Source organism: Pezoporus flaviventris, unplaced genomic scaffold (genome assembly GCF_033815535.1).
Source record: "Pezoporus flaviventris isolate CSIRO_AGI_PZ_B2104156 unplaced genomic scaffold, CSIRO_AGI_Pfla_v1 ptg000154l, whole genome shotgun sequence".
NCBI classification, from domain to species: Eukaryota; Metazoa; Chordata; class Aves; order Psittaciformes; family Psittacidae; genus Pezoporus; species Pezoporus flaviventris.
Genome location: NW_026892702.1, coordinates 616,918 through 640,428, shown reverse-complemented (window position 1 = coordinate 640,428; position 23,511 = coordinate 616,918). Strand labels below are relative to the sequence as shown.

Sequence of the window (23,511 nt, the reverse complement as noted above, 5' to 3'; positions counted from 1 at the left end):
AAATGCAGTGTCACCGGTTCAGAATAACATCCTGCCATTTTTAGGACACAATCCATTTTACTTTCCAGCATATTTCCAGAGGAACCCTACCAGTGTTCTGCAGACCACAGAAGTCACTCACTTGTCATTCCTCCAGCCTTGGCTGCTGCTTTGGGCACCAGTTTCTTTCCTCCTTTGTGTGGGACAGGCTGTGTGCCTCCTCTCTGGTGGCTCAGAATGAGAGCAGCAGTGTTTTATGAAGGGGCTCTTCAGCAGCCTGCTCTGCTTGGCTGGGAGCTGTGCTGGGAGCAGGGGGAGCCACACCAAAAGCAGAAGGAGAGAGAGGGTGTTAGCCCTGATCCAAGCACTGACCCAAACAAGCATTGGTTGTAATCCCTTTCAATGTGCTGTGCTGGTTGTCGTGTGGTGTCCCAGATGTCACAAATGACAACATTACCTGGTGGCAGATGTATTAATTCTTTAACCCATAAACCAGTAACTGGCCATAAGAAGAACCAGGCTGAGTAATAACAATCATCTGGACTGTGTTCAGGCCTCAGCACTTCTCATCCCATCAGCACATCATCCTCCACTGCCTCTTCCAGTGCTGACTATGTGCTAGTGACTGGGAGCAGCACCTTCATCCAGATTAAGGATTTTAGGTTTTGATGATTCATTTGATGCCTCTAAAATGGGATGTGGTCCAAGCTATCATCTCGGTTTTTGGTCTCTGTGTACAAATGAAGCTGTGTTTGTACAATCCAAATGAAGTCATTAAAAGGACAGTGACTCTTCTGCGGCTTGTCAGAAGGAGCTGGGTATCTGCTGCACATAAAGCAAGTAGAACGAGGAAAGGCTCATCTGCTGAGGCTGGGGAAAACATCTGTATTCCTGACATGAGCAAATCCTTCTGAAAGTATTAAAGTTGCTGAGTCCTGAGGACATTGAGGCAAGAATCCTCAGCTAATTTCAGCTGCAAAGCTCTTTATCAGTCTGCCTCTGAGCACGTAACCGTGTTGCATGCAGGGAGCCTGACAGACTCCCAGCTCTGAAAGTGTGTCCTTAGGTGAATTTAATTTGGGGAATGTCAAAGCCTGGTTGTGGTGGCAGGTACCTGCCTGCTTCAGGGAGCACAAGAGACACAGAAATAAACCCAGCAATCTAACAGCTGTAAGTGAATTCCCCAGCAGTGGCAGTGTCTGATCAGGTTTAATTACAGGCTGTGGGCTTTAAGGCAGGCAGCTCCCGTGGTTTGATCGATCCTTGCATGTTGGACCGGAGATCTTCCAGCAGAGCTGGAGCAATGGGCAGCTCTGAAGCTCAGCTTTTCCAGCCACTCTTTGACACATCCAATCGTGGCCCATTTTGTAGAGGGTTTGTGCCACGGCTGCAGCTCATGCAGATCAGGTCTGAAGGGGCCAGTGGCTGGGTGGTGCAGTGTCACTGCCCTGGGATGAGGGATGTGGACGTGCAGTTGGCTGGAAAAGCCAGGCAAGCGGCAGTCTGCTTTCCAGGGGAGGTCCGTCTGTCCCAGCACATCCTGGGGTGCTCTGTCTGATCCTTGCCTATTCTGCAGTGATGGAGAGGCCCCTGGGGGGAATCCCATGGTGGCAGGCTTCCAAGATGACCTGGATCTGGATGACAAGATCCCCAGCAGACCCATTCTGGCAGCAGAACGGGTGCCGAGCAAGAACGTCACCCTCTCCAGTGAGGAAGAGGAAGAAGAGGTGAAGGACTCTAAGGTCATTCCCACACCTAATGAAGACACCAATGCAGAGCAGGAAAAAAAAAGGTACAAAGCACAGGCTGAAGCATGGGGTTGTGCTGGCAAAGGGGCCTCTCCTCAATCCTGCCACTGGCTTCTGGGCATCCTTTGGGGAGTCTTGGTGTGTGTGCCTTCAGCTGTAAACTGGGCTGTGTTTTCTTTAGCTGGGCCTGTTCTGTGCTGTGTTTTCTGCACCACACCTAGGCAGCATGCCCTTGAGCACTGTGCTCCTGTCACTGGAACATTTCTGCTTGGGAATGGCCCAGCCTTTTCCTCCAGTTTGAACAGAGGCTGGAACTGAGCACCTCAATATCTGTTCATAGCTGAGTGAGGAGGACAGAGGTGAAGGAAGTCATTCACCACACCCTGTGCAGGAGAATGATGAACTGGATCATGTTCTCCACATACCACATCCTGTATGTGATAGGCATGGGCCAGCTGGTGCAGACACCTCTGCATCAGCATCCACAGGGGCTTGAGGGCTATTTTCAGCCTGAGTGGTATGTGTTTGACCAGCCACCCCCCTAGGATGAACTACCTCTGCTGTGGAGATGCAGCCCTGAGGCAGGCTCAGTTACTAATTAGTCACTGTGGTTTGCTTCACAGAATGGGGGTGGACAGGCTCTGACAACTTGTTTCCTTCTTCTCAGGTCTTCCAGAAATCCTCTGAAACCACAGAGTGAAGCCGTTTTGACCAAAGCAATGGACCCAAAGCCTCCTGACTCTTTACCTCCACGTTCTGGGTCTGAAAGAAACAGCAGCAGCAGGGTCCACACCAGCCTGCCAGCTGCTGCTGCTGCAGCCCCAGCAGCAGTCCAGGCCCCAAAGACCACTTCCCAAAGCAAAGGACACGCTCTCAAGCAGAAAGTGGTCAAAGAGGAAAAGCCTGAAGAGTCTGACAGTGATCAAGAGGGACCAATAGCTACTCAGATGCTCTCATTTGTTATGGATGACCCGGACTTCGAAAGTGAGGATTCTGACAGCCAGAAGAAGAAAATGGTAAATAACATGCATGAATTGCTGTGTGCTGCTGTCAAGCTGAGCTTGAAGTGTTGAGGCATCTCATGAGCAGAGCTTTCATCTGCTCACCCATCTCTCAGAGGCGCTCACAGCACCTCAGGTGCTAAGCAACCTGTAGAGATTGTTTTAAGCACGAACCCACTAATGCTGTGACTGTTGAAACCACACGGCAACAAGGTTTGTGCTTACGGCTTTTAGTATGCTGTTTATTCTCAGTAGGGCCAAAGTGGTGTCAGTCCAGCAGTGTGCAAGGTATAAAATACAAAGCTCTAATAGGTTCTCACCCAAGGTTTAACATGTAGAAGTATGTATGTGCCAGAGGGTGAGCTCCCTACAGCAATCAAAAGGCTGTAACAAGAATTGTTTGGCAAAGCTGCTTCCTGAAGTAGGAAAATCTAGGAAGGAGTTTCCAGTGTAGCCAGGTTGGCTGTAATGTCTCTGTGACGTTCAGCATGTGGACAGCTGCTCAAAGGCATGGTGCAGCAGGAGTCCCCTCTGCACCCATTGGGTGTTATAGATGGAGAAAACACAAGTATCTTCTCTGGGCTGATAGGAGCCTGCTGCCTCTGTGGCTGGAAATATCCCTGCTTTCAGTGATCTGTACTCACAGACAGCAAAGCAATCCCTAGAAACTGTTAGCCATGATTTGAGATGGGACTCCTGGTGTCTGGGGTGTTCAGGAGTGTTGGATGTGTTTGCATCATTCCAGAGTCCTGCAGAAAGGATGGTTGTCCCAGTTTTTTCGCCCTTGCCTATGTGTCGTGCTGTTTATTAAGTAGTTTTCCATTCATTTTGCATTTCCAGTACCTACTTCTCTTGGCACTTTAATGTGAAAGCAAAAGTATTTGGAACAAGTTTACTTCTCTTCACATGCAGTGATGAAAACAGGATCTGTGAGGGAGCTTTGCCATTGCAGCAGTGCAGGGAGATGCCCCACAGCCTGAATGCTTGACACCTACAAGGCTTACTGGTCAAGCAGAGCAGTAAAACACCACCATCAGCAGGGAGGAAGGAGCATTGCTCAGACCAGCAGCAGAGCAAGGCCGTGTTTGGGCAGTATGGAGGATAGAGAGAAAGGGTGGTTAGTGAATTCTGGAGAGGATCAGTTGGCAGGAATCACCAGATCGTTAAACTCCATTTCCATCCCCATCATGCCGAGACAGAGGATTTTTGGGTGATAGCCAGTCTCTGCAGCATCCTATTTATTTAGCCCACAGTGAAGAGGCAAATGTGCCCTGGAAGCACATTCCCTTTTGACTCGATGAGGGGAGATACTCTGCAAACACACCACGTCCTTGGCCCTACTGGAGGTTTCTTCTCATTCAGGAGACCCCACAGAGCTACACAGCAACAAGGTTTTGTCTGTTAGGTCTGGAGGCGAGTTCTCAGCCCATTAGATTTGATTTGAGGTGCCTCTCCAGGGCAGTTAGAGGCTGCTGCTGTCATGCTAACAGAGTTGAAGGTCTCATTTAATGCCTTTACGTCAGGAATTAGATTTTGGTAGCAGGAATGTTACATTGCCAGAGCACACTGCCAGTACGAGTGCTACTGAGGCGTTTTACCAAGGCAAGAAATAGATAGAGCTTATGAGATCAGGAGCATCGATTTCCAGGCAGTAACAGCTCAGTTCAGCTGCCATTTCCTTCCCTCCTCCCTGCCTGCTGACATCTGATGTCTTGTGTGCAAAACGCTGAGAGATTTGGGTTGAAAACCTGTGGGTGTTGTCTGCCTCTTCTTGTCTCCAGGATGAATTCCCAGTCCGGGAAGATCTCTCTGAACTATCGGATGATGATACCTCGTTGGCAAAGCCACCCCAGGCTGTGAAAGCAACAGTCCACTCCTTTAAACTGAAAAATGACTCAGATCTCTTTGGTTTGGGTTTGGAAGAAGCTGGTCCCAAGGAGAGCAGTGAGGAAGGTAAAGGTCACCCCTTATTTCCACTCTCCCTGGTTTTGCTTGTCAGGCTTCTGTTTTATCCAGAATGGTTCCAAGGGTGTAAGAAAATCAATTTGCACTAAATAAAATAGCCTGTAGGGTCATGCAGTTCCTCGTGTGAGTCTCTAATGGGGTTTAACACAGCATAAATACCTTTATATAAGTTTTTCCCCATGGGGAGCAGGGGAACTTGGCTTATCCATAGCAACCACCATGGACTATTTTGGTCCCAGCTGGAAGCAGAGCACATCCTTCACAAGCTGCTTCTGCATAAGGCTTCCTGCTTTACACTGCCTGCCTGGGAAGTGGTGCTCAGCACCACAGTGTCCACCCCCTCAAAGATTTGGATCAACTTCAGGAAGATGCTCTGATACTCCTTGCCAATTTGCTCTTCCATTTTTGGGAAGGGCGAGGTGGGATTTTGATCACAACCTGATCACAAGCATTCCTCAGACTTTCCTGCCCTCCCCATCCCCTGAGGGTACAACTCATACTCACAGAAATACTTTCGGCTGTCTTGGCATTACTGCAAAGCAGCTTCCTATAGATCTGCCCCTGATGTCACCACAGAAGATGGGAAGTTAAAGACTTAAGTGGGGAACAAAGCTGTAAGCAGCACCAGAGAGAGACCTTTTTGAGTAACTATTCCAAAAGTATAAGCAAGGTGCCACAGGCTGTGGTGGCTTTATCAGCTTGAGCTTTGACTTACTGAACAGTGCAGCTTGAAATAGCTGGAAGTGCGTCTGCAGAGGTCCAGATCAATAACTGAACTTCAGTTTAGCATCTTTAATAATTCAGTGTGGGTTCTTTCTATCTCCTCTTTCTCAAATAATTGCATCAGCGAGCTGGGGCTTTACCAGCAGTTAGACTTCCCCAGGGCTGACTTGTATTTACAGATCAACTGAGTAAAAAAGTGTGTAGGTAAGACTGACAGATGACAGGATAATACCGCATGTGAAATGTGGTGCAGTTATAAAGCCTCCTATGTATCAGCCAAGTAAATACTCTCCTGATCAAGGGGGGTTTGTGCAAAGGCAGTGGACAGTCAGCAGTCAAAGCAGCAGCCAGGTCATCACTCACAGCAACCTGAGAAATGTTTTGACAGTGATGAACACTGAGGTTCATTTAATACTGTGAAGGCAGCCACCCTGTAGAGGAGGGCTGCAGCACTGACACTTTGGCCTCGTGCTGATAAAATTTCCATACACAGTGACTGCTGGCCTGTCACAGCCCTCCCACTGCTGATGCTGTGGCCTGAGTGGTTCTTCCATCACTAGCTGAACTCCCGGAAGCACAAACCAACCCTAATCATCCCAGGATTCTGTGAGTCTCAGGAATTGGGACAGGGCAGAATTGCTTCTCTTCTGGTTCAGTTGATTAAAACCAATATTGTTTGGTTTTTTTTTGTTTGAACAGATAAACAAAAGGAGAAAAAGAAGAAGAAAAAGAAAAGCAAAGAGGTACTGTTGGATTCCTCAGAGCTGATCTGCCATATTATCTACTGCTAAGGAGGGGGGTGGCCTTCCACAGTGCACTCTGTGCCTGGTGGACTTCTTTCTGTTCTCCCATCCTACAACCAGACCTGTGCCTCCCAGGCTCTAAAAACAAGCTTTTAGAAGAGCTGAATTTTGAGCAGGGAGCGTGTGACTTTGTACAATACAGGGTTAAACAGAGCCACGCATCTCGGCTGGGCTGAGTCCATTGGGAGCACCGTGGCTTTCTCCAAGCAGAGGGGTGTCTCAGAGGCAGCAAGGGGAGTCTGCAGGAGGCTTTGTCTTTGGCATTTCTGCCTGTCCAATACTGTGGTATTGTCGGGCACGAACAGCCTGACAGACCACTACTATGTATAAACCAGATGGTCTTTGCTCTGTTCTGTCCAAACTCGCAGAAGGGTCTTCTGGAATGAACTCCAAGCCAGCCCTGGTAGTAGATGCTTCACCCTAAGTCAGGTTCCCATCAGAGCCAAGTTCCAGGGTGAGGTATGCTGGTTACTGGCATGCTCAGAGGATTTGCTAATGAAAATGCTCTCCTTTTGCAGGAGGAAGAGAAATCTGCAAAAAAGAAGAGCAAACACAAGAAAAGCAAAGAGAAGGAGGAGAGCAAAGAGGAGAAGAAGAAAAAGAAAAAGAAGAGCAAGGAGAAAAGCAGCGAGATAGATGAACTTGAGGCTTTCCTGGGAGGAGGAGGAGCCAGCATGAGCAAGCCTGGAGGAGGTGGGGACTATGAGGAGCTGTAGGTGGCTGCTGCGTGGCAGACTCCCAGTCATGCTGTCTCCATCTTTCCATAGGAGTCACACCAGGACGGGTGCAGATCTGTGAAGCTTTGGCTGTTTGCCCAATATTCTCTGAAACCAGAGTTGGCAAAACAAAAGCTTCACATCTGCGGGCGCTGTTCTGGTGCGTTCCTTACACAAAGCAAATCCAGCTGAGATGTACTTGAGTAAGGGGATGGTTCAGGGCCCAGCTCCCAGGCCCGCTTCCAGGCTGTTGTTTTTCTCCTTCCAGAGATGCCCTGTGGGAAGCTGGCAGGTGTGGGAGGAGAAGGGGACCTGCTGCCTGCTCTGCCCCAGCTATATTCTACTCCTGCACACCTGAAATTCCTGTCTTGTTAAGAGGAGTGCAACAAAACATGCCGCATGAATGCATCGCGCTCGCCTGTCTCAAGTCTTTAACTTTCTGTCCTTCCTATTTTTGTAATGAGAAAGGTGGTGTTGGCCATTGCTCCACTCAACAGTTGCTGAGCTTTAAATGGAGCAGATCATGCTACGGTGGTGCACACAGCAGCCGCAGGGCCAGAGCGAGAGAGAGTGAGTGTGATTTTTGGAGTCCATTGATCGGGACCTTTCTGCACAGCAGCTTAATCAGCACTCACTCATGCTGCTGTTGGCATTCATGAAGCCCCTTTGATTTCCGTGGCCCCAGTGTCTCAGACACTACACGTAAGCTGCTATGCAGTTTGGGAAAACAATGCAAAGTGCAAAGCTAACCTGAAAAAGAGAGAGAAGAATCAGTGCTTTTCTGCATTTCCCACCCTTGGATTTACGTACAGTAGAATCCCCTCCCTTCAGTACCTCTCAGGGACATGACTCTCGTGAAAATGAAGATATCCAGAGCTTCAGAACTGTCTCCAGGGAGGTGTTAGCATGGCAAGGCATATGCTTCTCAGGCATCTTACAGTGTTGCTGTAAAACCCTGGCTGCCTCTATGCTGAGGGACAAGCACTGCAGCTCAGCCAGTATCTGTCCTGGGCCAGCGCCTGTCCATCCTACAGCCGCGTGCCCTGGGCCCAGCCTCCAGCCACCAACGTGCTACCTTCCCCTGCAAGTGGAGAGCATCCTCCAAGCCCCTGCCTGTGGGAAGCCATAGTCTCTGCTTTGAACCCAAACCAGTGGGTTGGTACCCACGGCTCAGGAGCCGTGGGAGCCGTTGGATGGGCTCTGCAGGCCCTTCACACTCGCCTGTGTCCCAGTGAGCTGCCCCTGTCTTTGATGGAGCTTGTGATTTCTTTGCACCCCTTTTGGTCTGGTTCCGGTGTCCCTTTCACAGCTCAGGTGGTGAAGCTCCCCCCAGGTACTGTGCATTCCATGACTCTGTTGCTTGCAGGTTGATTTGAGGTTTGGTTTTGTTCCCACCATCACCTTTTTGTTGTAAAATGTCAGCCATGGAATTCAAACTGGGTTTTCCTTCTACATCCCTGTAAAGCAAGGTGTCCGTTAGATCCATGATCCATTCCAGAGCTGTCTTGACCAGCAGACAGTTCACTGCTCCATTATTCTTTTTCCTTCCCCCCCAGCCTCCAAAACGCACTTGTAACTCTTTCCCTATAAAACAAACTGGGTTTTTTGCTGCATGAGCAGTGTATCATTCAGGTCTGTTTGCCAGGAGCATTTGCCTCCTTCTGTGAGCATTACATTTCACATGACGCTGTAGGGAAATTGCATGGGACAGTTCAAATTTTGCACGTCTGGGGACATAAAAGGGGATTGGGATGTGACTGGGTTGCATAAGGTCAGGCAGGAGCTGGAGCCTCAGCTGGCTGCATTCCTGAGAGCACTTCTGTTATGTGAACGTTTTGGGTCATGTTCCATTTTGCATCAAAAAAGCCTGGTACAGTCCATCCTGACTATAAAGCTCTGTTGTACAACTGCCTCTGACATCTTCTTCTCCACCACAAGCCTGTCTGCCTGGGTGCAGGAGCTGCTGGTCTCCAGGACTCATGCACACAAGGGCACCCCACTCCTGCCCTGCTCTCACGTTCTTACACTTCATGGAATGGGGCACTCAATTAAAAATGGTTAAAACAGCCCAAAAGGTGAACATAAAACCCATGAGTTCTTTCCCCAGACTCCTGTGAGCTGTTGCCTCACACAGAGGAAGAGAGGGAGCTCAGCTCTGCTTCCGTGTGCGTGCAGCTCTTGGCGAGAAGGCTCTGAGCCCCCTGGAAGCACCGACGTGGGCATTGGTTTGTCTTTCACCTGGGCCAGATTTGAGCGCCACGGGAGCCTTTACACTCCTTGTAGCTCCTGTTCCTTGTCAGCCCAAGGAGCCGCGAGGAAAACAAGAGATGAGTCACTGTGTTCAAAATACTCCTCTGAAAGAGAAAAGCAGATGCAGGAGCTCTCTTCACTTGCACTGGAGCCCCAGGAGGGTGCTGCCATGTTTTGGCTTCAGCAGTAAGGCCAGAGCAGTCCCACCCTGGAAGTGAAGCGGGAGCATGCAAGGGAATAGCAGGAAAAAAAGTGCATTTTAGGCTTGGATTTCTCCCTTTTTCAGGAACGCTGAATGCAGCTGGGACTGCAGCATGAGGTGTAATCCCATGCCAGCAAGCAGAAGTGAGGGGGGAAAGAAACAGACTGAGCTCGGCTCTCCCATGCCCAGTCTTTGAATAAGCTAAATATAAAAAGCACGTGTGTGCCTGTTGTTATGGGGAAGCTTCTGCAGGATCACATGGATCTAAATAGTTCCTGTGAGCATCTCTAGAGGTACCAGCGTGGAAGCTTTGGGGTTTATCAGTCATCCAAAGAAAAGAACTTGAGGGCTGAGGAGCTGCGGGTTCTCGTGGTGAACCCAGAGCTGATGTTGGACCAGGTTGTGCTTGGTTTAGAGCAGCAGGAGGGAGAAGTGCAGGCTTATCTGCAGTGTGGAGAGCCCCATCCTTGAGGCTGCTGCTCTTCTGCCTCCACGCCAGACCCACGGGCCCCTCAGCCACAGTGCGGTTGCATCTTGGCTTCCACCGTGCCAGCTTGAAGGTGGAGCGTTCATGATCAGTCATTGAGGTACCTCCGAGGTCCGCAGCTGGGATTGCTCGGGAATTGCTGCAGGGGGAGCAGCCTCCATGCGCTCAGGCATCAGGCTGGGCTGGCAGCCATCGGGGAGGAGAAGGGACCCGTCTGCAGGACACTGTCTGCTTTGGGGACACCGTGTGTAGCGTCCCAGTGGGAAAAGCAGAGGCTGTGCTGCTGGTTGGAGACATGACTGGAGCTGTGCGAGCAGGGTTTGAGCAGGGAGGGTTCCCCGCGCTGGGATCCGGCGTCACACTGAGCAGCTCCTGTCTCTTGGCAACTCGGTGTGTGACTTGCTGCGGCTGCTGCAACGAGACGTGGGTGAAGGCACCCTCCGGAGCAGAGGGATGCTCCGATATGCACTGGCATGCAGCCCAGCATTTAGCAGGACACGGAATGACTGCAGGACTTGGAACCTCGAGTGCTCTTGGACAAACACGTGGCAGAGGCAAAGCTGGGGCAGGCAGAGCTGACGGGAGGGCAGTGAGCAGGCAGGGAGTGGCTGGGGCAAGGGGGCTGATGGCTCTTCTGCCTGCCGCTGCCTGCAGCTTCCCCTTCCTGCTGCATGGAGAGGCCGTTAGCACGTCGTGTCCTTCTGGGGTGCCCCGGAGATTGAAACAAGTGATGCTGGGGAATTCCCGCAGTACCATGGGCTCAGGGACCGCCTGCTGTAACCAAGCAACAGCCTCAATCATGGCATAATATAATTAATCCGGTGATGGCTCAGTCTGCTGCTTAACGATAGCAGGGCTTGAGCCTCCTTGACTTGTGGGTTTGCGTCCAAAACAAGCCTTCAGTGCCTCAGGGATACCAGACGTGTCCCTGGCCCTAGGACAGCTCACAGGGAGCATCCAGCCTTCAGCCACACCGCAGGGGAGCTGCTGAGCAGAGGGAAATGATCCCCTGGCACCATCAGGCAGTGGCTGTAGCCGGCGGGTCCCGCAGGCTTGGGCAGACCTTGGTCGGGTGCGATGCGGTGTCGTTGGCTCAAGCTGCAGCTTCGGGCATGGAGCAGCCTTTGGGAACCCAGAGCACACTGGTGGCTTAGAGCAGGAGGTTCCCTGTGCGTGCTTGGGCTCTGCTAGGGCTGTATGTGGGATACTGCCTGTGGGCACGTCAGCTTCTGAGCCCACTAAAACCAGTGATCTCCAAATAGGTGGCAGCAAGGAGGGAAGCGGTGTGGCTGTCCGTCACTGCAGAGCTGAGATGAGGGGAGGAGGATGCTGTGTCCTGCAGTGCCAGCCATTGACTGCTCTGGGAGAGCAAGTCTTGGCCTGGGGGAGCTCTGCTTGTGCTGAGGTCCCTGAGCAGGCTGGGAAGAGGCTTTTCCCGGAGCTGGGACGAGAAACCCTCCTTGTGCTATTGGCAGGCAGCGGCTCCAAGCAGGGGTGCACAGTGGTGGCCTCGAGCTCTGCCCGTGCTGCAGTCATGGCCCAGCGTGAGGAGGTTGGTTCATGCGTCACTGCGGGTGCCAGTGGCTCCAGGGTACGGGGCTGCTGGCGAGTGGCATCACTTGGGAGGCTGCCCAGTGCTGGTGCTGCCCGGGTACAGCTCCATCACACACCAGGGCTGCGTCACGCTGGCCAGGCAGCACCAGATCCCTCCCACCACTACCATGGGGGGTGAGGGCACCCCAAACAGGATGTCTGCCTCTGGCACTGCTGTGGGGCAGGAGATGGATGCCCTATGTTTAAGCTCAAGACTCGTTGCCTTTGGGGACTGACCCCTCATTCCCAACGAGGCAGAAGGGGATGTGGGTCTACAGCTCTTTACAGGCAGGGACACTAAAGCCAGCAGGAGCTTTACACACTTCACACTCACCCTCCTGCTGCCAAAGGCATCAGGAGCTGCGGGCAAGATCCAGCTCCCTCCGGAGCCCTGAGGCGGGCAGCAGGGCCTGGTTCTCCTTCTTCAGGGCTGGCGGAAGGGAGGTGATGCCAGGGAAGGGTGAGAGAAGCTGAAAGGAGGGGAGAGACCCCTGACACAGCCAGCTCAGGGCAGCAGGAGCATCGCCCCAGCCAGGAGCTGCCCACCTGGGACAGCAGCACCCAGGAGATGATGAGCTGGGGCCAAAGGGAAGGGATCGAACATTAATCCCTGCTGTAAATTCAGCAGCGGGGGAGGAAGTGGGGCAACATTCTGGTGCTGTCCATGGCACACGCAGGTCCCTGGATGGGCTCTCCCCCAGGCCTCCCAATGTCTGAAGATGTGAGCCTCTGTGTCCCCCCAGGGCTGAGATCTGTCATGTTCTGGGGCTGCCCAAGTGCTCAGCATCATCACCAATCCCCAGTGAGCCTCACCGTGACCAGTGGGCACGGTGTTCCTCTGCGCCTCAGTTTCCCCTTGGCCAGGGCATGGCAGAGCTGAGTCTGTGACCTGCAGCCACAGGCATGGACTGGCCCAGAGCTGCCCAGCAGGCAGAGCCACATGAACACCTTCAGCCCCCAGTGCAGCACAGTGGGGCCTCTCCCAGCCACGATCAGCAGGGAGCAGGAGCGTAGTGCTGGTGGGGAAACTGAGTCACGGCAACAGAGGGCCTGTCGCAGCTCTGCTCCCTGCTGGGCTTGGGGGGCCCAGCTCCGACCAGGCAAGAATCTCACACAAGCAGGGGGGGGGGTGTCCCCCATTCCAGTCGTTCCCCAGCTCTTTTCCCTGACGGAGCCATGGGGGGCACGAGGCCGAACACCCAGCACGGGGCAGGAGCGGGCACGGCGCTGACCTTTCACTTGCAGGACTGTGGGAACGAGCCCAGCTCGTGTCGTCCCTCGGACTGCCCGTGTCCTCCCCGCAGGACAGGGCCCAGCAGCTCGGCCAGGGACAAGCCTGGACCTGCACAGCCATGGCAGGGGCCCAGCACAGGGGTAGGGACAGCCCTGTCCCTCCCGCAGAGCGCTGCCACCGCATGGGGCTGTGAGGGGGGGTCCTTCCAGCTGGGGGCTGACCCCCTGCAGCAGCAGGCACGAGGCTGGGGACAGCCCCCACTGCACCCAAGGGCCACCCTGGGGCTGTCCCCTCCTGAGTGCCCCAGTCTGGGTGCCTGGGGTGCCACAGCCGCAGCAGCCACGTGCCCCAGAGCCCCCTTTGCCCACTCCCGGTGAGCCCCACATGACCTCTATCCTCCTCCTCTGTCATCTCCTTTCCTCCAGGCTGCCCCTGGCTCGAGGAGGAGGAGGCACCCACAACCCCAGTGACAGCAGCACATGCCATGGCTCCAGTACCTCCAGTGGCGAGAAGACATGCTCATGGTCCAGTTGGATCTCTCAGCACTTCCCAGCCTAAAATAGCAGTCTCCCAGTGGGGACAGCAGATGGTTCCAGCATCCCCTGCCACAGGGCTTGGGGAACATGGTCCAGCCCCTTGTCCGAGGCCCTTTGGCCACTCCAAAGCATGGAGCTGGAGCTCTGGGTCGGTGACCTCAATCCGTGCAGGTGCCACTCAGGGCCACATCTGCAAGGTCAAAGGGTGGCATCAAAGGGGACGTCCTCAGGGAAGGCAGGTGGCAGCAGCATTCTCCATGCCGGGACTCCGTTGCGCGCCCATAGGATTTGGGCTCCTGCATAGCCCGTGTGGTGGCACTGCGGGGGGTGCTGAGCCCCGGCATCCCCGGGCAGGGCTCTGGGCTGGCATCAGTGACCGCGTCAGGAGCTCGCCCGGCTCTGCTCCGGCGCGGGGCCGGCAGCCGGTGGGAGCAGATGGAGCTGCGGGCGGGGGCCGCGGGGGGCACCGGGCAGGGAGCCGGAGCCCTGCGTCCCGCAGGGAGGAAAATGGGAAGTGGAGGCGGGGAGGAGCCGGGCCTGGCTGAGCGAGGCCACAGCTCCCCCGGGAGCTGCTCCTCCCGACCCTGCTCCCCCCGGCAGTAGCTGTGTCCCCTCATCTGTGCAGTGAGCTCGGCCGGTGCCCTGCTGCGGATCACAGGACACGCGGGGGCCAAATGCACCATCCCGGGCTGCATTCCTGCAGGAGCCATGGCAACACCAGTGTGCGGCAGCACCCGGCTCAGCTGCGCGCGGACCACGGGAGGATGCTCCCGGAGCCACAGCGCGGGGGGAACGGGTCTTGGCTATGGAGGATTTTGAACTCAAGCAAATCCCGGTAGGCACCGGCCGCGCAGGGACTGGCGGAGAGGGCAGAGCTCAGCATTGGGCTCGGAGCAGGTCCCCAGTGCCGAGGCTCCTTCCCGGGGCACCCACCGGGGCCGGGGCCCTCGGCTGCACCAGCGGTGCCTCGGGGGCTCGGGGAGGCGGGAGATAGGGAAACTGAGGCAGAGCTCGGGGGCTGGAGCCGCTGCGCGCCGAGAGCTGCCGGACGCCGCCTTCGCTCGCCTCGGCGCGTTGCCGGCTCATCACTGAGCATCTCCCGGCCGCGGGCAGGGGCAGCCCCGGCGCCTCCGGGAAATGAGGCCGCGCCACAGAGGAGCTTATCGGGGATTTCACCGGCCACGATGGGCCAAGGTCAGGCGGGGACGGGCCCAGGGGCTGCCGGCACCGGGGATCTGCCGGCGTGAGGGCAGGAGCCTGCGAGGGCACAGCACAATGAGGATGGGGATGGGGATGCAATAGGATGGGATGGGGTGGGATGGGATGGTGACGAGGATGAGGATGGGGATGGGGATGGGGATCGGGATAGGGATGAGGATGGGGATGAGGGCCACTGCCGAGCGGAGCCAGAGCTGGGCCCGATGTATGGGCCCGGGGCCGGGGGCGGTGCCGGTGGGTGGCTCCGGTCCCGGTCCCGGCCCCGGCCAGTAACTCCGCCTGCCGTATTTATGGGAAAACAAGCGGCGGCGGAGCCGAGCGGCCGCGGCAGAGCGTCGTGCCGTGCCGTGCCGTGCCGTGCCGTGCCGTACCGTACCGTGCCGTGCCGTGCCGTGCCGTACCGTACCGTGCCGTGCCGTACTGTGCCGTGCCGTGCCCTACCGGACCGGGCCGTGCGGGATCGGGCGGAGCCGGGCCATGGCCACCGAGGCAGCGGCAGTCCGAGCCTAGCGCTGTGGTGGTGTAGAGGATGCGGCGGGGGGGCCGCTGGGGCGGCGGGCGCGGAGCAGGTAAGGGGGGGCCCGAACAGGGGGCTGGGGCCTGTCGTACTCTCTGGGGACCCTGGCAAGTCCCCCTCCCCCACCCCTCCGGACCATCGCATCGCATCCCATCCCCCTATGCTCTCTCTCCTCGAGTCCCCATCTCACTCCCCCCTTTTCACATCCCAGTCCCATCCTCCTGAGACCCTCCGGGGTCATCCCCTCGGCTGCCAGTGCTCCTCCGATCCCTCCCCCCCCCCCCCCCCCCCCCCCAGTTCACGCCGCACATCCCTGTCCCCATCCCATCCTGCTGTGCCCTTCCCATCCCTCGGTTCTTCCGGGGCCATCCCCATCCCTCTCCCCGGCCGAGTCACCCAACGCATCGCACCCCATCCCCGTGTTCCCCGTCCTCATCCCTGTCCCCATCCTCATCCCCATCCCCATCCTCACCCTCTTCTCCATCCCGCCGCAGTGCCCGGGCCAGGCCATCTCCCCCTGCAGCGTTCGGCGCGGCCCAGCGGGCCCGGTGCCTCCCGATGCCGGTGCGCAGCGGGGGCGGAGGGAATCCCGCGGCCACCGCCCTGGGGTCCGCGGTTCGCGGCAGTACCCGGGACAGCCCCGCTCCCCCCGCCCCCCCCCCCCCTCGGCCTGGGCACTGCGACCCCCTCCGGGGTCCCCCATTGCCCCCCCGGCAGCGCCCGTTGCCAAGCTTCTCCGGGAGGGGGCCGGGGCTGGCTGGGGTAGGGGCTTCTCTTGTGCCCTGGGGGTGCTGCACCCCCTCGCTGGTGCCAGCACCGGGAGCACGCTCCTGCCATGGGGGTGCCGCTCCCCGCGGCAGGATGAGCCCCCCCCGGGGGTGGCCAGGGCTGGCGGTGCTGGGGCTGTGCAGTGTGTGTGCAGGAGTCCATGGGGAGCTCAGGGATGGAGGGGCACAGGGAAGTGTGAAGCAGCCATGAGATGCACGGCTGTGGCGATGCTGTAGGGGCACAGAGCACTCTGTGTGCTGGGGGGTGCCCTGGTGGGGGCACAGAGGGGGAAGCTTCTATTTCCCAATGCACCAGGCAAGGGCCAGGGGCCGGGTGTTCCCTGGCTCTGGGCAGTGCCAGGTGTGGGCAGGGCCCGGGGAGCGGCGACAGTCGGTACCCTCCCAAGCCTGTGTGCAGTGGGGTCAGGGCTGGCAGTGCCCATGGCAGTGCACCCATGGCAGTGCACTTGGTCATACTCCCAGCATCGTCTGCAGGAGCATGGTGCTCACAGTGCACATACAATGCTGCCCTGGCGCTGTTTTGGACCGGTGTGCTGAGGCCATGCTGCTGGCACAGGCAGGCCAGGAGCTCGGTGCAGTGCAGTGTGTGCCGGCAGCGTGCTGGGGCTGCCTGCGGGCTGATGCAGTGGCAGCGTGCTTGGTGCACTGCATGTGTAGGTAATGTGCTGGCAGTGCAGCTGCTGCAGTGCGCCCAGGCAGCGCTCTGCTATGTGCTCAGTGGGATGTGCAGGCAGCGTGTGGGCAGGTGGTGCCGAGCAGTGCACTGGCAGCAGGAGGGCAGCATGCACAGAGCAGTGCCCCGGCAGTGGTCAGTGCATGCAGCAGTGCCCTGGCGGTGTGCTCGGCGCGGGGCAGGCAGCAGGCAGAGCGCTCAGCATGGGCGCAGGGCGGGCAGCGGGAGGTTGGTGCTGCAGTGCCTGGGCAGCGGTGAGAGCACTGGAGGGCACTGCACAGAGCGCACGTGCCACGTGCCGGCACTGACCCAGTTCCCAGCAGCCTCGCGCAGGCCCCTCCGGCTCCTGGCCCAGAGCAGGGTGAGGGAGCTGGGCAGGGAGCGAGGGCAGCCCCCGCTGCGGGGGGGAGGCACCGGGCTCTGTGCTGGTGCCAGGTCAAGCTGTGGGGTGGTCCCTGTGGGCATCCCGCTGGGCAGAGGTGTTCGTGTGGGGCTCTGCGAGAAGCAGCCTGTGGTGGGGACATGGGCAGGGTGCTGTGTCCCATGGGGCCGTCCTCAGGGGTGTCTGCGAGCTCGGAAAGTGCTGCCAGCCCTTGTCAGCATCCCCAGGGTGAGCCAGCACGGAGACCCTGGGCAGCAGGGCTGGAGCCTGTGAGGGCAGCAGGGCTGGGGGGGGGAAGCAGGGAGAGCAGGGAAGGATGTGTAACCCTCTCCCTGCAGAGGTGGCACCGGGGTGGGGGGGTGGAGGGGCCACCACAAAAGGGCAGAGGGTGCTTCTTTGGGTGCTTTGCTACCGCTGCAGTGCCACATTGCCCAGGGTCTCCCCCCCCCCCCTCCAGTCCCCCACAGCTCCCCATGCACCCACACTCCATATGCACCCACCCCCCCATGCATCCACACTCCCCTCGCACCCACACTCTCCATGCACCCACACCCTCCTTGCACCCACACTCCCCTCACACCCACACTCTCCATGCACCCACCCCCTCCACACATCCACACTCCCCTCGCACCCACACTCTCCATGCACCCACACCCTCCTCACACCCACACTCCCCTCACACCCACACTCTCCATGCACCTACACCCCCCTCGCACCCACACTCCCCACGCAGAGCAGGAATGACTGGGAGAAACCATAGCAACCTGTGGGCTCTGCAGGCACAGGGTGTGCAGGGAAGGGGGGGGACAGCGATGTGCCACTGCCCATGGGATGCAGTGCCCATGTCCCTTGGGGTGCGCACAGTGGCCTCAGGGGCTACAGCTCCGTGTGGCTCAGCAGTGCTGCAGCTGCAGGGGTGTCTCAGAGTGCTCCATAGCCCGCACACACCCCCACACCCCCACCATGGCCAGGGCTGCCCTAGGACCCTCACAAGCCTCTTTGATTTTGCAGAGCTGGGATGGAGCCACTGCAGAGCCCTCGGCCAGGTCAACCCACGCTCCCCCTCCCTGCTGCCGCCAGACCAGGTAGGATCCTGGGTTGTGGTTCCCTGCCACCAGCCACCCTGACACCATGGGGATGGGCTTCCCAATGCCACCATCAGCATGGCTGCAGCATGGGTGCTGCCTGCCTGGATCCAGCCCAGCTCTCAAGCACTGTAATGCAGCCAGTCTGATGCTGAACCACCACTATGGGAACAAACCTTTCCTCCCAGCCTCAGAGGCACTGGGATCCCCATCTCCTCCTGGCATCAAGATCTCCCCAGCCTACCCCATGGACACACACCCCAACCTCACTGGCCTCACCTCAGCTCCAGTATCTGGCCCCTGTTTGGTGGTGAGACAGGGCTTTAGCCAGGTAGTGAGGGGCAACCCAAGCTGCCCCCCATCTCTGCATAGTCCATACTGCTGCTCACCGAATAAAGTCTCTTCCTTTTCTCCCAGAAACACCTTTCTGTGGTCCTCTGCTGCTGTTCAAAGCCAAACGCCTTTTGCTGGCCTTTGCTGTGCACCTTTAGTGCCTTGTGGAGCGGCTGGTGCCCACCTTGGCCAAACCCTCACAGGATGTAATAACCATTCAAACTGGCCGGGTGTCCCTGCTGTGGGCAAAGCCAGTGGCACATCCACTTGGTGCCAGTGGCTTGGGGGGAGCTTGTGCTCATGTCCCCCCTGGTCACACAGCAGGGTCACACGTGGTGGGGGCCCTGCCCACCCTGGCAGCATTGCGCAGGAGCAGGTGGGTGCGTGGTGCTGGTGCTCGGTGGGTGCTAGACCCCACATCTCACAGGAGCTGCAGCTGCCATCCCACCTCTCCAGCCCTGGACACGTCACGGCCACAGGATGCAAGAGAAGACAAAGCTGGTGGGCACAGAGCCAGTGCAGCCCCTCACAGCAGGGTTACTGCAGAGAGACCCTGGTCTGTGATGCTCAGAGCTGTGGGGAGCAATGAAAGAGTCGCTGCTGGCACGTGGGGTTGGGACATCCGACACAGCACCCCTCTATTGAGCCCTGGTGCCACCCATTGCTGGAACTGATGAGCCCCCAGGGAGTGATGTGGCTGCAAGCAGTGGGACTGAAGACATCTGCTATAAGAGAGCACAGAGCCAGGCTGAGAGAGCTGGGCTGGGTCAGCTGGAGAAGGCTCCTTAAAAGGAGGCCTTAGAGCAGCTCCAGTACCTAAAGGGGCCACAAGAAACCTGGAGAGGGGCTTGGGACAAGGGCCTGTAGGGACAGGCCAAGGGGAATGGCTTTAACCTGCCAGAGGGGAGACTGAGATGAGCTCTTAGGCAGAAGCTCTTCCCTGTGAGGGTGCTGAGGTGCTGGCACAGGGTGCCCAGAGAAGCTGTGGCTGCCCCATCCCTGGCAGTGCTCAAGGCCAGGTTGGACACAGGGGCTTGGAGCAAGCTGCTCTAGTGGAAGGTGTCCCTGCCCGTGGCAGGGGTTGGAGCTGGATGAACTTTATGATCCCTTCCAACAGAAACCAGGCTGGGATTCTGTGACTGTTGGCACCCTGCAGGAGTGTTTGTGGGCCATGGTGGGCACAGCCTCTTGCACCCCTGGAGCCCCAGAGCTCTTGTGAGCTTCACAGCCACCACAGTGGGTGCTCATGGCACCCATCCCGGAGTGGTGCTCCCTGCATTGCTGGTGTTCGATACGGCATGTGCTGAGATATGGGGACACATGGTGACAGGGTGGGGAGTCAGGCATGTGCTTCCCATTTGCTGTGGAAACCCCTGGTGCTGCCATCTCCTGTCATGCTGCACAAGGGTCCCCATGTCCTGCACCCCAGTAACAGGGCACAGCACTTGGTGGCCTCCTCTCCTGCAGTGAGCTGGCACACCGCCCTGCTGCCTGCATTGCCCGGAGCACTCATGGGTGCTCTGCCATCCCCTCTGTTATTTGCACCCCAAATGGAGGTGCAAATTGGATTGGAGTCTTTTTCCAGGTTTTTCCCCCATTTGGGATATGACTATTGACAGCAGCAGCAGAGGCTGGGATGTCTCCGATCCCTCATTTCTGAGGATGTGGCCAAACCTCCCCCTCAAGCCAGGAGCTGTGGGGATATATCCAGTGCTGTCAAGGCTTCCGAGGTCCCCGCTGGGATTCAGGCACCTCGTCTGTTCTCTTGCAGGGCCGGCTTCCTTCCTCTGAGGCCATCTGAAGGGGAGCTGGCAGGAGAATAGTCGCTTTTAAGATGACACGAACAGACCCACCTGACATCCTCGTGTCTACTGTGTACCAAGACATAAAGGTGGCCACCGCAGCCCCCAGGGATTCCACTGTCTGCCAGCCCCTGGCACAATGTGATGCCTCCATGTCCTCGTCCCTGCCCCGCGAGCCGCAGCCCTTCAACAAGCGCCACTGCAGGAGCTTTGACTTCGACGAGTCGCTGGAGGAGCAGCTGGGCACCCCTGCGGCCATGGAGCACCCGTGCCCGCACCCCGGCACCCCCGAGCCCACGCCAGGGCCACCGGGCAGGCGGGTGCCCCCGAAGCCGGACCCTTACGCCTGCAGAGCCCCGGCACCGAGAAGCGAGCCAAAGCGCCGTGCCCGCTCCAAGAGCGCGCCGCGGGTCAAGACCACCTTCACCCCGGTGCCCATCGCGGTCTCGGCGTCGCCGCCGCCGGCCCGGCGCGGGCGCGAGGTGCTGCGGGTGGCACGGGAGCCCTCCCGGCCCGAGCCCTCGCCGCGCCGCGAGAGCCAGGCTCCGCTGCGGGCCATGGCCAACGAGGTGCACCCCATCAAGCTGCAGCCGCAGCGCAGCAGCGTCAGCCGCATCTCCCCGCTCTGCCTGGGCAGCAACTGCTTCGAGGAGGGGCCGGGCGGCAAGGCGGGGGCCAGCCCCCACGTCAAGTGCCGGGTGGACATCAAGCCGGACGAGGCGGTGCTGGTGCACGCAGCACGCAGCCTGCGGGCAGCGCAGGGCCGGCAGGACCCGCCGCGCTGGCCCCGCGCTCCTGCCCGCAGCCTGGCGGTGCCGGGAGGCCGGCAGACATCCGCGTCCCGCACGCCCACCCCCAGCGACTCCTACAGCGGGGACCCCCCGTTCCTGCCCTATCCCGGAGAGTACTACGAGGCAGACCCCCGGGCACTGGCGTACCAGACAGTGCCGGTGCCGGCCTCGCGGGAGTTCAGGGAATACCCCGACAGGGGCTGCATGACCTTCTCGGCTCCTGGCGTCCCCGCCAAGTTCTTCTATGCGGAGGAGCCGGCGCGATGCCCCAGCCCCGCCATGCCTCTGCGCAGCTCCGGCTACGCCAGCTACCCCTACCCCGGCCGCCACGCTGCTCCCCAGCACTTCTACACCGAGGACCCGGCCAAAGCCGCCGTCCACACGGTGCCACCCCGGACGTTGTATGTGGAGGAGCCTCGGGGCTACCCGGTGCAGGAGGCGCCCGCCCGCTCCTTCTACGGAGATGAGCCCCGCTTTTACCCCCCTCGCGGCACCCCGGTCAAAACCCTCTATGCTGAGGACGCCCGGACGTACCCAGCCCTGGGCTCCTCGGCTCGGGTCTTCTATGCCGAGGACTACGGGAAATACCGGGAGCGGGAGATGATGTCGCGGACGTGCCCCCCGCCCCGCAGCGCGCAGCCCTTGCACTTCAGTGACTGGTACGGCTCCAAGCGGGCTGCGCTTCCCTATCAGACCCTGCAAGTGTCGCGCTTCACCCCCCAGCCAGCAGGGCACGAGGCTATGGTCTCCTCCTGGCACGCCAGCTATGGAGTAACCCCCGCACGGCTGGGCCGGGAGACCCAGCACTACTCTAAGTCCTGGGATAACATCCTGGCGCCGGCGGTGCACAGGGAGGAGGTCCTGCAGCGCGGGCGCAGCTACGAGAACCTGCTCGCCCGGGAGCAGCACCGTGCCTTATCCCCCGAGGAGCGCCGCCAGCCGGTGGTCATCAACCTGTCGAGCTCGCCCAAGCGCTACGCCGCCCTGTCCCTCTCGGAGAGCTCCATCCTTGAGAGGGTGCATGCCGATGGTGGCCGCGGACCCCCAGGCCGCTCCTGGTACGTCACACCGGAGATCACCATCACCGACAACGACATCCGCGCCGACGGGATGGGCAGGAGCGAGAGGCGCTCGGCTAGTTGGGACATGCTGGACGGGGGGCGGGAGCACGGGCCCTACGCTGCGCCCAGTGCCCCGCAGCCCGTCTCCAGGGAGAGTAGCTCCGGGCGCCAGCGCAGCCTGGAGCAGCTGGACGAGCTCATCACTGACCTCGTCATCGACTACAAGCCGACATCGGGCCACCGGGCCGGGGACAGGGACAGCCTTGCTGAGCAGCTCAAACAGCTTTTGGGCACCAGTGCCACAGGGCCCCCACGGCGAGGCGAGGGCAGAAGGGGTCCTCCTGGCACATCCGAGGCACCCCGGCCCACAAAGGAGCAGCCGGGCCCCAGCTCCCGCACCAGTGCCCCACGCCCCTCGCCTGCCCCAGTGCCTGCCGGCACCTTCGAGAAGTCCCCGGACAACTGCTCGCCTGACCTGAGCGCAGAGGAGGATGACATGATGATGTGCTCCAACGCCAAGTGCCGGCGGACAGAGACCATGTTCAACGCCTGCCTCTACTTCAAGTCGTGCCACAGCTGCTACACCTACTACTGCTCCCGGCACTGCCGCCGCGAGGACTGGGACACGCACAAGGAGAGCTGTGTCTATGGGCGGGTGGGCAGCGTCTGCCGCCATGTCCTGCAGTTCTGCCGTGAGAACACCGAGGTGCACAAGGCCTTCTCACGCATCGCCAAGGTGGGCTACCTCTCCCGTGGCCGCGGTGTCCTCTTCCTGGGCTTCCCCAATGCCGGCTCGGCGGAGAACTTCCTGCAGTTCGGGCTGGAGAGTCTGCTGATGTCCCCCACCTACCTGTCCCTGCGGGAGCTGGACAGCTACTCGGACAACCTGGGGGAGTATGCCCGGGAGCTGCGGGAGACGGGCAACCAGTACGACCCCGACGAATGTTTCCTCCTGAATGTAACTGTGGCCGTCACCCAAAAAGTGCCGGAGAAGCCATCGCCAAAGATGCAGGTGCCGACGGTCAGGAAATACGCCAAGGTGGCCTTAGCCTCCTCCAGCCCAGAGAAGAAGATCCTGAAGAAGGAGCGGGACATGGAGACGTTGATCCTGACGCCTCCCCCTGGCACGGCAGATATCGACAAGGAGGGCGAGGAGGGCCGCAAGGCACGGGAGGTCTGCTTCATCAACATCCAGCGCGAGCTGCGCATCCGCGGCGTCTTCCTGCGCCACGAGTTCCCCGCTGTCTACGAGCAGCTCTGCGACTTTGTGGAGAGCAACAAGCGCTTCACCCCCACCACCATCTACCCCATCGACAAGAGGACAGGCAAACAGTTCATGTGCATGATCATGGCAGCCTCCGAGCCCCGCACACTCGACTGGGTGGCCAGCCCCAACCTCCTGGATGACATCATGTAAACATGGGGTGGGGACCCCTCCAGCTCACCCCCCCCCCCCCGGCTCACACCCCTTTGTAGATAGGTGTTGCCCTGTCAGCACGGTGGGACAGGGACCCTCTCAGATGTGGCAGGGAGGGGAGGAGGAGGCTGTGACAGGCTGCGGGCAGCCGGCATTGGGGGGGGGGGGGGGGGGGGGCTGCAGGTGGGGGTGCTGTAGGGCACAGGA

At 58.9% G+C, this 23,511-nt stretch overlaps 2 protein-coding genes across 8 annotated transcripts in view; both read left to right on the top strand.

The window, feature by feature from the left end:
• The window catches only part of RABL6 (RAB, member RAS oncogene family like 6), a 53,435-nt gene extending 44,593 nt beyond the window's left edge, over positions 1–8,842 (top strand). For 3 of the 4 annotated variants that reach the window (XM_061479603.1, XM_061479600.1, XM_061479604.1), the window contains 6 exons: positions 1,556–1,771; positions 2,395–2,743; positions 4,510–4,681; positions 6,116–6,159; positions 6,738–6,912; positions 7,204–8,842. In XM_061479603.1, the coding sequence (XP_061335587.1) occupies positions 1,556–1,771; positions 2,395–2,743; positions 4,510–4,681; positions 6,116–6,159; positions 6,738–6,912; positions 7,204–7,310 (1,063 nt within the window). In that variant the 3' untranslated portion in view covers positions 7,311–8,842. Of the gene's footprint in view, positions 1–1,555; positions 1,772–2,394; positions 2,744–4,509; positions 4,682–6,115; positions 6,160–6,737 lie in introns of all 4 variants that reach the window. The other variant, XM_061479602.1, reaches the window with a different exon arrangement.
• A 4,961-nt stretch (positions 8,843–13,803) lies between these two features.
• Positions 13,804–23,429, top strand: AJM1 (apical junction component 1 homolog). 4 transcript variants are annotated; one of them, XM_061479645.1, is made up of 3 exons: positions 13,804–14,072; positions 17,827–17,900; positions 20,005–23,429. In XM_061479645.1, exon 3 carries the CDS (start codon positions 20,068–20,070, stop codon positions 23,302–23,304), a length of 3,237 nt encoding a protein of 1,078 aa, XP_061335629.1. In that variant the 5' UTR covers positions 13,804–14,072; positions 17,827–17,900; positions 20,005–20,067; the 3' UTR covers positions 23,305–23,429. The 4 variants fall into 4 exon arrangements, with proteins under 4 accessions (XP_061335629.1, XP_061335630.1, XP_061335628.1 ...); XM_061479646.1 differs by lacking the exon at positions 13,804–14,072 and adding an exon at positions 14,160–14,431; XM_061479644.1 differs by lacking the exon at positions 13,804–14,072 and adding an exon at positions 14,604–15,024.
• Positions 23,430–23,511: the final 82 nt, after the last annotated feature.

Bases quoted from the DNA above. Each gene is read 5' to 3' on its own strand.
- AJM1 (XM_061479645.1), top strand. From the start codon at position 20,068: ATGACACGAACAGACCCACCTGACATCCTCGTGTCTACTGTGTACCAA.